This window comes from Rana temporaria, chromosome 4, assembly GCF_905171775.1.
Source record: "Rana temporaria chromosome 4, aRanTem1.1, whole genome shotgun sequence".
NCBI lineage: Eukaryota > Metazoa > Chordata > Amphibia > Anura > Ranidae > Rana > Rana temporaria.
This window is the reverse complement of record NC_053492.1, coordinates 42,558,727-42,574,831: the sequence shown is the minus strand read 5'-3', so window position 1 is coordinate 42,574,831 and position 16,105 is coordinate 42,558,727. Positions and strand designations below refer to the sequence as shown.

General features: G+C 43.2%; 1 protein-coding gene across 2 annotated transcripts in view; it reads right to left on the bottom strand.

Moving 5' to 3' along the window:
- Nucleotides 1-16,105, bottom strand: part of LOC120936179 (tyrosine-protein kinase Blk-like) — a 161,500-nt gene that overhangs the window by 103,304 nt on the left and 42,091 nt on the right. For both annotated transcript variants that reach the window (XM_040348337.1, XM_040348338.1), the window contains 3 exons: nucleotides 10,982-11,131; nucleotides 7,900-8,079; nucleotides 5,191-5,267 (listed from right to left, as the gene is read on the bottom strand). In XM_040348337.1, coding sequence (XP_040204271.1) covers nucleotides 5,191-5,267; nucleotides 7,900-8,079; nucleotides 10,982-11,131 — 407 coding nt within the window. The remainder of the gene's footprint in view (nucleotides 1-5,190; nucleotides 5,268-7,899; nucleotides 8,080-10,981; nucleotides 11,132-16,105) is intronic.

The window sequence follows — 16,105 nt, the reverse complement described above, 5'->3', positions numbered from 1 at the left end:
CACTGGACCACCAGGGAAGCCCACCCTGGACCACCAGGGAAGGGCAAACTGAAAAAAATGCCCCCAAAAAAAAAAACTGCTAAAAAAAAGGCTGAAAAAAAAAAACATAAAAAAAATAAAAGATGCCAATCAGTGCCCACAAATGGGCACTGACTGGCAACATAGGTGCCGCCCCACAGTGTCCATCAGTGCCACCCCACAGTGTCCATCAGTGCCACCCCACAGTGTCCATCAGTGCCCAGTGCCCACCTATCAGTGCCCATCTGTGCCACCCATAAGTATCCATCAGTGCCACCCATAAGTGCCACCCATGAGTGCCCATCAGTACCACCCATGAGTGCCCATCAGTGCCGCCCATGTGTGCCCATCAGTGCTGCCTATGTGTGCCCATCAGTGCCGCATACCAGCGCCGCCAATCAGTGCCACCTTATCTGTGCCCGTCAGTACTACCTCATCGATGTCCATCAGTGCCATCTCATCAGTGCCGCCATATCAGTGCCCGTAATTGAAAGAGAAAACTTACTTATTTACAAAAAAATTTACAGAAAAAAATAAAAACGTAATTTTTTTTCAACATTTTTTGTCTTTTTTTAGTTGTTGCGCAAAAATAAATAAATCGCAGAGGTGATCAAATACCACCAAAAGAAAGCTCTATTTGTGGGGAAAAAAGGACGCCAATTTTGTTTGGGTACAATGTAGCTTGACCGCGCAATTGCCATTCAAAGTGCGACAGTGCTGAAAGCTGAAAATTGGCTTGGGCGGGAAGGTGCGTAAGTGCCCTGTATGGAAGTGGTTAAGCTGTCGTTTGCTGTACATGCTGAGCTCTTTATATCTTTTCCAATACCTATAATTTATTAGTTTATAACTATTATTATAGTTTTTATTATTATTATTATTATTATTATTATTATTATTATTAATAATACAAATAAATAAATAAATAATAATAATAATAATAATAATAATAATAATAATAATAATAATAATAAATAAAAAAATATAATAATGGTTAATAAACATAATCATTTTATTATAATAGAAATTATCCAAATGTATTTTGATCTTTCGGATTTTGGAATTTTCGTTCTTATTTTCGTTCTTTCGAATTTTTAAAAATGTTCTTATTTACTGATTTTTGTTCTTTCAAATTTTATAATTTTCGTTCTTATTTTATGATTTTCAAACTTGCTCATTCATGTCTTTTTTGGACCTTGCTTTGTGCACTGGTCCAAATCATTTGGTGGACGGGGGCTGTTTTCAGGGGTTGGACTTGGCCCCTTATTTCCAGTTAAGGGAACTCTTAACCATAATGGTTAATAAACATAATCATTTTTGATCTTTTGGATTTTGGAATTTTCGTTCTTATTTTCGTTCTTTCGAATTTTCAAACATTTTCCGATTTACTGATTTTCGTTCTTTCAAATTTTATCATTTTCGTTCTTATTTTATGATTTTCAAATTTCCGATTTTCGTTCTTTTGAATTTTGTGTTCTTTTCAATAAATAAAATTCAAAAAATATTTTTTTGTTATTTTGAATGTTTCCGAATGAACGTATATGCCAAATTTTGACGAAAAACGAATTCAGAACGAAACAAATTGCACATGTCTACTCTGCGGTGCCACCTGCACAAGGGGCAGTGTAGTCATCACATCAAACGGCTCCATTTTTTTTCATTTTGTAGAAGCTTTATTTGAAGCGTACAAAACGTGTATTCATTCAATGCAATGTCGGACAGCACGATGCACTGCGCTGCCCAAAATTGCAGTGTGATTTGAGCTGGTGCGCTGCGATAAAATGCAGCATGTGTGCATTTTACAGCAGCACATTGCAGTCCAGCACTAGGCTATGTTGCAGTGTGAATGGGGCACTTGGAAAACAGTTGTTTCCTGTGTGTCCGTGCGGTGACAGACGTTTTACCGGTCGGTAAAACTTTTGTCACTGCACAGTGTGAATTGGCCCTACACAGACGGGGCGGAGGGTGGGTGGCACAGAAGGTCTGGATGGAGGACAGGAGCTGGAATCACCTGCTTGTTAACTCGGGCAGCTCCAGCCCTCCATCCAGTGTCCTGTCTTGTGATAGATTTCTATAATATGCCTATTTTTGAGTTAAAGTGGAGTTCCACCCATAAATATAACATTACATCAGTAGTTTTAAAAAAATGTCATTAGTCCTTTACAAATTATATATAATTTTTTAGATGCCTTCAAAGTGTTGTTGCTAGGCAGAATAGTTAATCTTCCCACTTTTTGCACCTAGGTGCTTAATGCTTCCTAACCTACACCGCACAGACTCCTGGGAATGTAGTGGGTGTAACTTTCCAGGAGTCTGCGCACTCCCCAGTCTCAAAGAATCATGAGACTTGGACAGCACAGGTGCTGAAACCTGATCTGACACTGCTTGTGCAGTACTGAGCATGTGCGAGATTTGCAAGGCTGAAATCCAGGAAGTCATACAGTCTGGCTTTATGATGCCCACACTTAAGATGGCCCCAGTCAATTTCTATTTTATAAAGTGTCTAAATGCTGTAACAACCTAACAAAACGGACCTTAGTTTACAGACTAACTTTACTAGAATACATTAAGCTTGTGTATTACAGGGGTATTTATATTTAAAAAGTGAAATTGTGGCCGGAACTCCATTTTAAGTTTAATTTTAGTTAAATGAACCACAGAAATGTCTTATCCTTTTTATATTATCTTAATTTCTTTTTTCTTATATCTTTTTATGAAGTTATATTGGTTTTTTATATATATGCATGTGTGAAATATAGGTATCACAACAAATGTTTATTTTCCTTAAAGAGTTTATATCAGGGATGATATATAATGGTTTTTAAAGTTATGAATCCAGCATTATACAAAAGGACTTTTATCAAGAACAGATGTGTTCAAGCCTCCCCATCCCCCTTCTACACACTCAGAGGAACTTGTGTGACGTTTGAAAGAAAACCATTGATGTCTGTGACTGAAAGAGACTTTAAATCGTGTAATCATCTGATTGGATTAGGCAACTCTTGCAAAGTTGATCAAGAAACCCCTGTGCTTTAATCTCAAACAATGGACTTTGTAATGTGCCATGTGCTACAGACGTCACAGGGTGAATGGGAGGGATCGGTGGGTGTGTCTGTTTAATGTGAACCAATCAAATGCATGTATTTGTAATGTCATGAGGCTATTAAAACTGATGCCTGGTTGGAGCTCAGCCCCTTTTCTCCATTCCAACAAGCAAGAGAGCTGTGTCTGTGTGTGTGTGTCTCTCTTCTTGTTTCAACAGACTGGGTCAGCAAATCATTGCAAGCTTCTCCTGTTTTGAAAGGAAATCGATCTTTGACAGTCTCCTGCTGTTGGTTCTGTGAGGATGGCAGTGGTGACAGCTGGAGGGAAGAACCAGCTCCTAAATGGCAGGACTGCAGCGATCTGGATGGGACAGTGACTTGGTCCGCATCTGGACCACGGTCCACCATTTAATGATGCCTGCCCTATAGAGAGGTCATGGCATGAGCCAGTGCAGCAGTGAGTTGTGGAGTGGTATGCAGAGGATGCATGTGAGAGGTGCATGGTCTGCATTTAAGCACACTAGGTACTGGGAACCAGTGCAAGATCTGGTAAGGTCTGAGCAGTGGTGCTGCAAGTGGTGCTGCAAGAGGGAGCCAGGATACCGATTTATCCTTTATTTATATGTTTGAACTGATGGTGGAAACCCCTGCGTGGGCAACCATTTATTTCCTTTTTTTTTACTTTTAAATAAAAGTGGGCCTCAAAGCCCTAAAACATTGTTGATGACTGTTGTGGACTCACTAGAAAGTGCTACACACATGAGCAATACCCTTTGCAATGTCACAACATAATCCCCCCTGCTGCAGTAATATATTGGATTGGCCTGAAATGTTTTAGGCCAGAGCTACTATGGAGTTGTGCCAACATTTGCTATGTTAGGTTATGATGCATGTATCTTCTTAGTGGCAAGAGAGCTGAACTGGCTTCATGAGCATGTCCTATACCCACTGAGGTTGCAATACCTTTGGATTGTTGATCTTTATATACATTTATATAATTCCTGAAGTTCTATTTTACAGGTGTAGCGCCTGTGTACTTTTCAGTACAGGTGCTATGTCAAATTTAGTGGGATGAGAGATTTATTTGCTTTCATCCATGTTGATTTGTTTAAATTCAGCTGTCTCCAGCCCTGGACTGTCCTGTGGGTCATTCTGTGCTCCAGAGATGCAGTTCCATCTCTGGATGGCAGGTGGCACCAGAGGGGTCCAGGCGGAGGCGCCCTTTCTCCAGCAGCCAATCAGAGGAGTGTTTCCCTCGTGGGGCATGCTGGGGGAGGGTATTTCTGTGGCGGGGTTCTTCGCGGGTTCCTGGTTCCAGGTGCGGCATCCACCTTAAGGGTGTGCGCACATCACGGGCCCCGGTGATATGGCCTACCAGGCCGGGGCGCACGTGCTACGCTGAGTTTCTGACTCTGAGACCTCATGGCTCAGAGCAACTAAAGCTTAGAGGGGGCCCCAGTGACTTATTGGGTCCCCACACTTTAAAAGAAGGATCCCAAGCGAGTTGTGCTGTTCGGTGGGGAGTCGGTCTGAGGTGAACCCGGAGGCAGGTGATCCATTGGACTCAGACAGAACCATCGGGGATCTGGGTGACCGAACACTGGCAGGTTGTATGCTGCAAACTGTCAGTCGGTGGGCACAAATATAGGAAATCTACCTGAGGGAGATTCAGGCAAATTATTGACTGAAAGGATTCGCTCTACTATCCATGTTCCTGAGTATTGGGCCGGTGGTAGAGGCTCTTTACAAATCTTAATTCTATTAGAGCCAAGTCAGTGGCAGAGACTTGTTCCTTCTCAGTGGTTCTGAGTGACACCCTGGCTGCCAGGCCTGTGAGAGGGACCTGTCCAGGGGCACTATACCCACTCCGGCTGGAGTGGCGACAAAGCAAGAATAATCATTGGAGGCAGGACTGCTTCTTTTATCCATAGCCTGAATCTGCAAAGTTCTCTCCTTTTCATCAACCTTTCTCTATCTACCTCACGTTGGTTGTTGGTCATGTTGGACCCAAAATAAAAGCACAGAAAACGTCACCCAGTGTCTGGACATTGTGACCCCCAACAGAGAGCATCATGTATGAAAACTCCACCAGCACATGTCTAGTTATCTCAATCATTCATATTTCACAGACCTGAGCCGCCATGTCCACCAGTTTTGGAAAACGCAGATTCATTCCTTGATCGGTCTTCATAAAGTCTACTAAACTTCCTGAAAAAGTAAAAGACTTTGACATCAATGGGAATTCAGAGCACCACTCTCTCTCTCTCTCTCTCTCTCTCTCTCTCTGCCTTACCAACTACTGTAGATATACACTATGGGGGTAATCCACAAAAGGGATACGCCGTCGTATCCCTGTTTCTATCTATGGAACTGATCCACAGAATCAGTTTTCCATAGTTAGGCAGAAGATCCGACATGTGTAAGGGACTTACACTGCCGGATCTTAGGATGCAGTACCGCATCCGCCGCTGGGGTCATTTCGAGTCGAAATGCCGCTTCGGGTATGTAAATTAGCACTTACGGAGATCCACAAAGCTTTTAAGCTTCGTTTTTTCCCCGTAAGTATTAGTTTGCCGTCGCAATATTAGGGCTGCTTTTACAAGGCCTAAACTGTTTACACCTTGTAAAAGTAGACCCTTCTACCCCACATCGCTGTCATTTAAAAAAAAAAAAAAATTTCCCGACGCAACTCGTTTTTTTTTTACGCCCGTCGCGATTCTCAAAACCCGGCGCAACGTAAAACCGTGCAAAGCACATCAGGAAAATGACGTCGGGAGCATGCGCAATACGTCCGGTGCGGGAGCGCGCCTAATTTAAGTGGGACTCGCCCAATTAAATTAGGAACGCCTTGCGCCGGACGGATTTAAGTTACACCGCTCAAAATTTCTAGGTAAGTGCTTTGTGGATCGGGCACTTATGTAGAGATTTTGCGGCGGTGTAACTTAAATGGGAAAAAATACGTTGCGCCGGGTTTTTGTGGATTAGGCCCTATATTACCAAATGTATTGGGACGCCTGCCTTTACACGCACATGAACTTTAATGGAATCCCAGTCTTAGTTTGTAGGGTTCAATATTGAGTTTCCCCACCCTTTGCAGCTATAACAGCTTCAACTCGTCTTGGAAGGCTGTCCACAAGGTTTAGGAGTGTGTCTATGGGAATGTTTGACCATTCTTCTTGAAGCACATTTGTGAGGTCAGGCACTGATGTTGGAAAAAAGGTCTGGCTCGCATTTTCTGCTCTAATTTATCCCAAATGTGTTCTGTCTGGTTGAGGTCAGGAGTCTGTGCAGCCCAGTCAAGTTTCTCCACCCCAAACTTGCTCATTCATGTCTTTATGGACCTTGCTTTGTGCACTGGTCCAAATCATTTGGTGGAGGGGGGATTATGGTGTGGGGCTGTTTTCTGGGGTTGGGCTTGGCCCCTTATTTCTAGTTAAGTGAACTCTTAAGGTGTCAGCATAAGGCATTTTGGACAATTGCATGGTCCCAACTTTGTGGGAACAATTTGGGGTTGGCCCTTCCTGTTACAACATGACTGAGCACCAGTGCACAAAGCAAGGTCCATAAAGACATAGATGAGCGAGTTTGGGTTGGCGAAACTTGACTGGCCTGCACAGAGTAGGGTTGTCACCTCATCCCTTTAAACCAGGACACACATTAATTACACAGGTTCTGAGGCTGATTAAGGTGGTAATTAAACTCACTTGGTGCCTTATCTGCATTATATTAGCCTCAGAACCTCTGTAATTAATACATGTTAAGGGGATTAGGTGGCAACCCTAGCAGAGTCCTGAGCTCAACCCGATAGAACACCTTTGGGATGAATTACAGCGGAGACTGCGAGCCAGGCCTTTGAACTTTGCCTGTATTGATTGACCCAGGTTCTAGGTCTAATAAATATCATCTTAAATAAAGAATTGGCAAGAGACAAAATTTGGTCACACAAGAGTTGCATATGTGCAAATGATGTGTCCAAACATCCCCTGTAGTTATAGGAATAATATAGTCATTTAGCACTTTCTAAATATCTACTTTGGGGCAGATCCAGGTAGATCGGCGCATTCCTCCGTCCGGCATAGCGCTACGCCGCCGTAACTTAAATTTGTTTTTTGGTATCCTGAAAGGATTTCCGCCGTAAGTTACGGCGGCGTAGCGTAACTTAGGCGGCGTAAGGGCACGCAATTAAAATGTATGTGATGGGGGCGTGTTTTATGTAAATACGTCTTGACCCGTTGTAAATGACGCTTTTTTTCAACTGGGCATGCGCCGTCCGTGGGGGTATCCCAGTGCGCATGCTCGAAATTAAACCGGAACAAGCCAATGTTTACGACGGTGACGTCATTCTACGCAAATCCCTATTCGCAACCGACGTAAAAAATTCAAAATTGGACGCGGGAACGACGGCCATACTTAACATTGAGTACGCCTCATATAGCAGGGGTAACTATACGCCGGAAAAAGCCGAAGGCAAACAACGTAAAAAAAAGTGCCGGACGTACGTTCGTGGATCGCCGTATCTAGCTAATTTGCATACTCGCTGCGGAATTCGACGGAAACGCCACCTAGCGGCTGCCGGAAAAATGCACCTAAGATCCGACGGCGTACTAAGACGTACGCCTGTCGGATCGAGCCCAGATGCAGTCGTATCTTGTTTTGTAGATACAAAACAAAGATACGATGCGGGAACTTTGAAATTACGCGGCGTAATTCTTCTGTGGATCTGCCCCTTTATCTTTATCTTGGATTCATCATGGAAAATGAACTGCCTGAACATGGGAACAAACAATTTAACAAGAATCACTACATCATGTTAATCCTTCATAATGCCCCTTTAACTCACCATTTACCATGTACTCTGTCACAATGTATATGGGTTCCTTGGTTACCACCGCGAAAAGTTGTACCAGTTTATCATGTCGAAGGGTTTTCATCAAGTTGGCCTCCTCCAGAAAAGCCATGGGTGACATGCTGCCCTCTTTTAATGTCTTGATGGCCACTTTCATATTGTTATTATAATATCCTAACAGGTTAGAATAGAAAGACAAGAAATTAAAGCAGAGGTTCACCCTAAGTTTTGACTTGTGCTGAATCAAACTGGTAGCCATAGACAATAAATAATCCGTTGTTTTTTTTTTTAATCTCGATCCTTACCTTTCTAATGCTGCCGTTTGTGTGCTGTCACTCAATATTCCCCGTGGGAGTGGGCGTGAATGTTCCTTTTCCCCCACCAGTGCTATGTCTCCTGGGAGTGAGGCATGAGAATCCCAGGAGACGCGCTGTGCTGTAATCTCGCGATATCTCGCTGTTCACGTGACTCGGCAAGTGGGTCATGTGACGTGGGCGGCAACGAATTCTACATTTTAGGTATGGGAACACATTCGCCATATCCCGGAAGAATACCCTGTGGGCTTCACAGGGTATTCACAGTGCCCAAAGTTAAAATGGAAACGCCCATCGCTTCTTTTTATAAAATATCGTTTCCTCGAGAACACTGATTACGCCGGCTAAAGGAGTGGGACACACTGGTAGTGGAGTAATAAAGGTAAGAGCGTTAGAAGAATGCCAAAAAAAAAGAGATAATCCGCGGAACCCCCGCTTTAAGGAATAACCTCCAGAACGGTAGAGTAGAATTATGATGGGTCAATGTTTTGTATGGCAATACTGTTATGCTGCGTACACGCGACCATTATTCATGTCATGGAAAAAAACGAAGTTTTTCTCGACGCAATTCCTCTCAAGCCTGCCTTGCACACACATGATCGTGACAAAAAATGCTCAAGCAAAGCGCGGTGACGTACAACACGTACAACGGCACTATAAAGGGGAAGTTCCATTCGAATAGCGCCACCTTTTGGGCTGATTATGCAAATTTCCTTTCTCATAACTTGCTTCTGAGTATGTGCGTTTTTTTCCCCGTCGTAAAAGCGTACACACGACCGTTTTTAACGACGAGAAAAACGACGACGTGAAAAACATTGAGAAAAAATAGAACGGGTTCTAAATTTTTAATGCCCATTTTTCTCGTCGCGAAAAATGCTCTGGCGCCCACACACGGCCGTTTTTTCACGACCAATTAAAAAAATTGAATTTTTCTCGTCATGAAAACCGGTCGTGTGTACGCGGCATAAGGGTTTTTTTCTTAAGGGGATGTTGTTAATCTCACTGAAGATGTTCCCTGTATGGCCTACTCTCTCTGTGACTGCTGCATTTCCCTCATCCAAAAAAATATGTCGGTGTGCGCGGCGCGATGTGAACAAGTACTTTACAGACCTCGAAAGAAAAAGTGTCCTCAATCTCTCCTGAGTGGTCAGTTGATGAGACGGTTCCACAAAGCTCCCAACTGTCCCTGATTTCGAGGGACTGTCCCTGATTTGGAGCAATGTCCCTCTGTCCCCCATTCCACCTCATTTGTCCCTCATTTTGGTCTGATCTATATAGTTGTATATAAAATTCACTTTTTAACTATCAAAAAGTGTTTCCCAGTGCTAAACCTTTCATCCGATTTCTAAATTGCTGTATTTATAAATCCCAAAAGCCAATATAAAGGAATAGTAGTGCTAAAAAAAAAGCACATTTGTGGGTTTAACCCAGGGGTTGACAAATTTGCTTGGAATCTAGGAGCCAGCTAAAAAAGTTAGGAGCCAGAAAACGCGCCCCGTCCCGACGAGCTTGCGCGCAGAAGCGAGCCCATACGTGAGCAGCGCCCGCATATGTAAACGGTGTTCAAACCACACATGTGAGGTATCACCGCGATTGGTAGAGCGAGAGCAATAATTCTAGCCCTAGACCTCCTCTGTAACTCAAAACATGCAACCTGTAGATTTTTTTAAACGTCGCCTATGGAGATTTTAAAGGGTAAAAGTTTGTCGCCATTCCACGAGCGGACGTAATTTTGAAGCGTGACATGTTGGGTATAAATTTACTCGGCGTAACATTATCTTTCATAATATTAAAAAAATGGGGATAAATTTACTTACTAATTGTCTTATTTTTTAATTAAAAAAGTGTAATTTTTTCCCAAAAAAGTGCGCTTGTAAGACCGCTGCGCAAATACGGCGTGACAGAAAGTATTGCAACAATCGCAATTTTATTCTCTAGGGTGTTAGGATAAAAAATATATATAATGTTTGGGGGTTCTAATTAGAGGGAAGAAGATGATGGCAGTGAAAATAGTGAAAAATGGTGAAAAATTACATTAGAATTGCTGTTAACTTGTAATGCTTAACTTGTAATACCAACGGCTCACCACCAGATGTCTCCAACTCACAAAAAAAAAAAATATATATATATACATTTTTTTTTTGCCCCCTCTTCCAAGCCAAGTCGCCAGGCCCCTATTTCTAGTCACCATGGCGACCTGGGATTTGTCGAGCCCTGGTTTAACCAATCTTGTTTTTTTGTACAATTCTCCTTTAAGGGGGCGTGGCAAGGGGTGTGTCCTATGCCTGCATACTTTTGCTGATAGGTGTCCCTCATTCCCATCTCAGAAAGTTGGGAGGTATGGCTCTACGTGGTCAGGCACCATGTTCCCCCAGTCTGGGTAAATATGACACAATTGTTCTACAGTGCCTTGAAAAAGTATTCATACCCCTTGACATTTTTCACATTTTGTAACGTTACAACCAAAAACATAAATATATTTTACTATGTGGGGCCCAGTGAAGTAATTCCTGTCATGAGGGAGAAATGAACCCACATTAGTAACAGCACAATGCAAACAGCATGTATGTTTGGATTGGGAACAGTAAAAGAAGGGGAGGATCAGAGAAGACAGGATCAAACAGCCTTTTTTACACAATGCGGAACATTAATCCCTTAGGCTCCACAGTGAGTATAACAAGCATGCTTTACTGCATATACAAAGTATCCATATTGGATTGTTCCATCACAGACTGGTTGTGCTGATATAACTTACAACTCACCCATCCATACTTCTCCAAATTGCCCAGCTCCAAGTCTCTTTACAAGCCGCAAAGAATCCCTCGGGATCTCCCAGACATCCACTTCCCACATGCTTTTCTCCAATGCTGGACAGAGCTTTTCCAATTTCCGGCATAAACCATCAGCTCTTTCTATAAAATGACAGCAAAAAATAACAATGTAGATAAAATAATGTATTTCATGTTAGGTTCATGAATTCTTAGTAAATGGAGCAACTGCCTTTAGTAAATCAAACCCCAAATATAAAGCCACATATACCTGGCTTCAAAATGGCCTACTCATGTGATCGATTGGCTATACAGCTGACAGGATCACTTACAAATAATTCATCAATCCTATTTTCACACTTTAAACCAGGGCTGCTATTTTATTTAACCACTTAACCTCCCTGGCGGTATGATTCTTTCAGAAAAAACATGCTGAAAGCGGTACAATTATTTGCAAGGAAATTTGGCGTTTTATATTGTAGGTCTGTAATTTTTAGAAATAACTCACTTAAATCTGACCAAACAAGATTCTAATAGGCATCCTGGGTATGACATTTTTTTAAAAACAAAATTATAAATTATAATATAATAAAGAATTATAAATAATTATAACAAATAATAATGTAATTATAATAAAAATTATTCAATAATGTAATCAACTCAAAATCACTGAAATTTGCTCAGTTGCAGAATTGTCGCTGTCATTATTATTATTTTTTTATGACGAATTTCCCCACAAATCGCTATCGCACAATTCTGCAAGTGATTATAATTTATTATCGCTGTTTTCTAGCTGATCTAAAACCATTTTTGACATAAAGGGACACTTTTGGTTGCTATGGACAATCTACAGTTTGCAGGGAGAAAAAAAGGTTTTTATTATATAAAAGAACATGCATGACACTGGGCAGACCACTAGGGACAAGGGGGGTATTTTTTACATACAGTACTGTAATCTATAAGATTACAGTATACTGTATGTAATGTGTTTGTTTACGTTTTTGAATTTGGCGCCGTTCTCCGTCCCCGTGCGTCGTAACGTCGCAGGGAACGGAGATCGGCGTCACACGGAGGCACTGTGTGAATCGAGCGAGGTCCCGCTCGCTCACACAGCACGGTGGCATCGCTGGATCCAGGGACAAGGTGAGTAAACCAAGCCTGTGGATTCAGCGAGGCGAGCCGAGACTGACTCGGGGTTACCGATCGTAGCAGGAACATCTAACCCCGAGTCAGTCTCGGGAACACCGCCAGGGAGGTTAAAGCGGAGGTTCACCCTGAATTAAAGTCCACCTTAATCACAGGGGATCAGTGTGTACATTTTGCGTTCGCTGTCCAAAAAATAAAAAATAAATTCCATACCTTCTTTTCTCCTTTGTGAACCAGGCACTTCCTGGTTTGGCTCCCGCGGGAGTGGGCGTGTCGCTGTAGCTGTGATGTCTCCTGGGAACACAGCGTGACGCTGCCCAGGAGATGATTCCTTAGCTGAACAGAGGAACTCTCGCGTGATTTCCTACGTCACATGACTCATGCAGCCGGTCATGTGACGAGGGCGGATACAATTTCGCCATTTTAAGTGATGGCAAGCAGGTGAAATCGCCGGCCTTTATGATGGCAACTGTCCAGTGTTCACGGCGCGGCATAGAGCGGTGAATGCTGGGACATCAGCATTCACTGCATCCCTGAAGGATTTGCTTGTGGGCTTCAGAGCGCCCACAAGCAAGATGGAAGCCTCCAGAGAATATTTTTATAAGTTATGTTTTGCGGCAGAAAGACATTGCGGGGGCCTACGAAATAAGGACACGTCAGTACAAGAATAACTGTGAGATGAGCGGAAGATGCATATAACAAAAAAAAAACGTATTCCCGCGGAACCCCCGCTTTAAGGACCGAGCCTTATTCTGAGATTTGGGGCTAGATTCACGTAGAGTTACGCCTGCGTATCAGTAGATACGCCATCGTAACTCTGAATCTACGCCGTCGTAAATTTAAGCGTATTCTGGAAACCAGATACGCTTAAATTAGGCTAAGATACGAGCTGCGTAAGTCTCCTACGCCGTCGTATCTTAGGGTGCATATTTACGCTGGCCGCTAGGTGGCGCTTCCGTCGATTTACGCGAGGAATATGCTAATTAGGTAGATACGCCGATTCACAAATGTACGTACGCCCGGCGCTATTTTTTACATCATTTACGTTAGGCTTTTTCGGCGTAAGGTTGCTCCTGCTATTATGAGATGTACGCAATGTTAAGTATGGATGTCGTTCCCGCGTCGAATTTTGAAAATGTTACGTTGTTTGCATAAGTCGTTCGCGAATAGAGCTTTGCCTAAATTATGTCCACGTCGAAAGCATTGACGATTTGCGGCGGAATTTCGAGCATGCGCACTGGGATTCTTTCACGAACGGCGCATGCGCCGTTCGTTAAAGACGTCATTTACGTGGGGTCATGTTTTATTTACATAAAACACGCCCACCTCTTCTCAATTTGAATTCGGCGCGATTACGCCGGCTGATTTACGATACGCCGCCGCAACTTACGGAGCAAGTGCTTTGTGAATACTGCACTTGCCCGTCTAAGTTGCGGAGGCGTAGCGTAAATAGGATGCGCTACGCCCGCACAAAATTACGTCCCCCTACCTGAATCTAGCCCTGTGTGTTTACAAGTTAAAAAAATTTTTTTTTTTGCTAGAAAATTACTTAGAACCCCCAAACATTATATATATTTTTTTCTAGCACCCTAGGGAATAAAATGGCGGTTGTTGCAATACTTTTTGTCACAATATATTTGCACAGCGGTCTTACAAGCACACTTTTTTGGGTAAAAAAAATTCACTTCAGTAAAGTCAGCCCAATTTTTTTTATATTGTGAAAGATAATGTTACGCCGAGTAAATTGATATCCAACATGTCACGCTTCAAGTTGCGCCCACTCGTGGAATGGTGACAAACTTTTACCCTAAAAAATCTTCATAGGCAACGTTATAAAATTCTACAGGTTGCATGTTTTGAGTTACAGAGGATGTCTAGGGCTAGAATTATTGCTCTCGCTCATGCGATACCTCACATGTGTGGTTTAAACACCATTTTCATATGTGGGCGCTGCTCGCGTATGCATTCGCTTCTGCGCATAAGTTTGTCGGGACGGGATGCTTTAAAAAAATTATATATTTTTTTCTTATTTATTTTACTTTCATTTTTTTATTTTGACACTGTTTTAAAAATAAACTTTTATTCCTATTACAAGGAATGCAAACATCCCTTGTAATAGAAAAAAGCATGACAGGTCCTCTTAAATATGAGATCTGGGGTCAAAATTAAAAAAAAAATGTCATTTAAAAAATAAAAATAAAATGTCACTTTAAGAGCATTGGGCCACCTTCCCCTCACTCGTCTCCATACCCAGCCAGGGAGAGTTTCCGATCGCCTCCGCCGATGCCGACGGCTCCGGTAAGCGGTATAGGGCATCAGAGAGCAGCGAGAGGGGGGCCCCCTCTCCCACTGCCGATAAAAGTGATCTCGAGGCGAATTCGCCACAGAGACCACTTTTATCTGAAAGCAGACCGCCCGCTCTTGAAGAGGGTACCTGGGTTACTGTAACTAGCTGCTACCATAACGGTATTCCTCTTCAAAGTATCAACGTATTTCTGTGGCGGGCGGTCCATAAGTGGTTAACTTGTAACCAGTCTTTTATTGCCCCACCATAATGGTTACAGAGGCATACCTCCCAAGTTTTTGAGATGAGAATGAGAAACACCTATCAGCAAAAGTATGCAGGTATAGGACACACACCCCTACCATGCCCCTTATCCACTTAAGGACAGCCTCCTGCACATTTACGTCAGCAGAATGGCACGGCTGGGCACAAGAACGTACCTGTACGTCCACTTTAAGTGCCCAGCCGTGGGTCGTGGGCGCGCGCCCGCAACTTGGTCCGAAGCTCCGTGACCGCGGCCACGGGACCCGTGGACCCGATCGCCCCTGGTGTCCCGCGATCGGTCCCCGGAGCTGAAGAACGAGGAGAGGTGTGTGTAAACACGGCTTCCGCGTTCTTGACTGTGGCGCTGTCATTGATCGTGTGTTCCCTAATATAGGGAAGCACGATCAATGATGTCACACGTCCAGTCCCGCCCCCTACAGTTAGAAACACATATGAGGTCACACTTAACCCCTTCAGCGTCCCCTAGTGGTTAACTCCCAAACTGCAATTGTCATTTTCACAGTAAACAATGCATTTTTATAGCATTTTTTGCTGTGAAAATAACAATTGTCCCAAAAATGTGTCAAAATTGTCCAATGTGTCCGCCATAATGTCTTGGTCACGAAAAAAATCGCTGATCGCCGCCATTACTAGTAAAAAAAAAAATTATTAATAAAAATGCAATAAAACTATCCCCTATTTTGTAAACACTATGGGCTAGATTCAGGTACCTGTTACGGTGGCGTATCTCCAGATACGTCGCCGTAATTTCAAATCTGCTTCGGCGTATCGTTACGCCGATTCTCCAAGGCAGATACGTCTAAAAAATAGTCTTCCTCCGCCGACGTAACTTGAATGCGGCGGCGTATAATTGTATGCAATATTACGTTGGCCGCTAGGGGCGCTTCCGTTGTTTTCGGCATAGAATATGCAAATTACCTAGTTACGTCGATTCGCGAACGTACGTGGGCCCGGCGGTAGTTTTTTACGTCGTTTGCGTAAGGCTTTTTCGGCGTAACGTTGCTCCTGCTATTAGGTGGCGCAGCCAATGTTAATTATGGACGTCGTTCCCGCTTCGAAATTTGATTTTTTTACGTCGTTTGCGTAAGTCGTTCGCGAATAGGGCTGGACGTAATTTACGTTCACGTCGAAACCAATGCGTCGTTGCGGCGTACTTGAGAGACACTGGGATATGTACACGGACGGCGCCGTTCGTAAAACACGTCAGGTCATCACACATTAGCATAAAACATGCCCCCCCTTCCACATTTGAATTACGCGGGCTTACGCTGGCCCCATTTACGCTACGCCGCCGCAACTTACGGAGCAAGTGCTTTGTGAATACTGCACTTGCTCCTGTAAATACAATACGCTGCGCCGCCGTAACTAGGCGCGCAGGTACCTGAATCTAGCCCAATAAATTT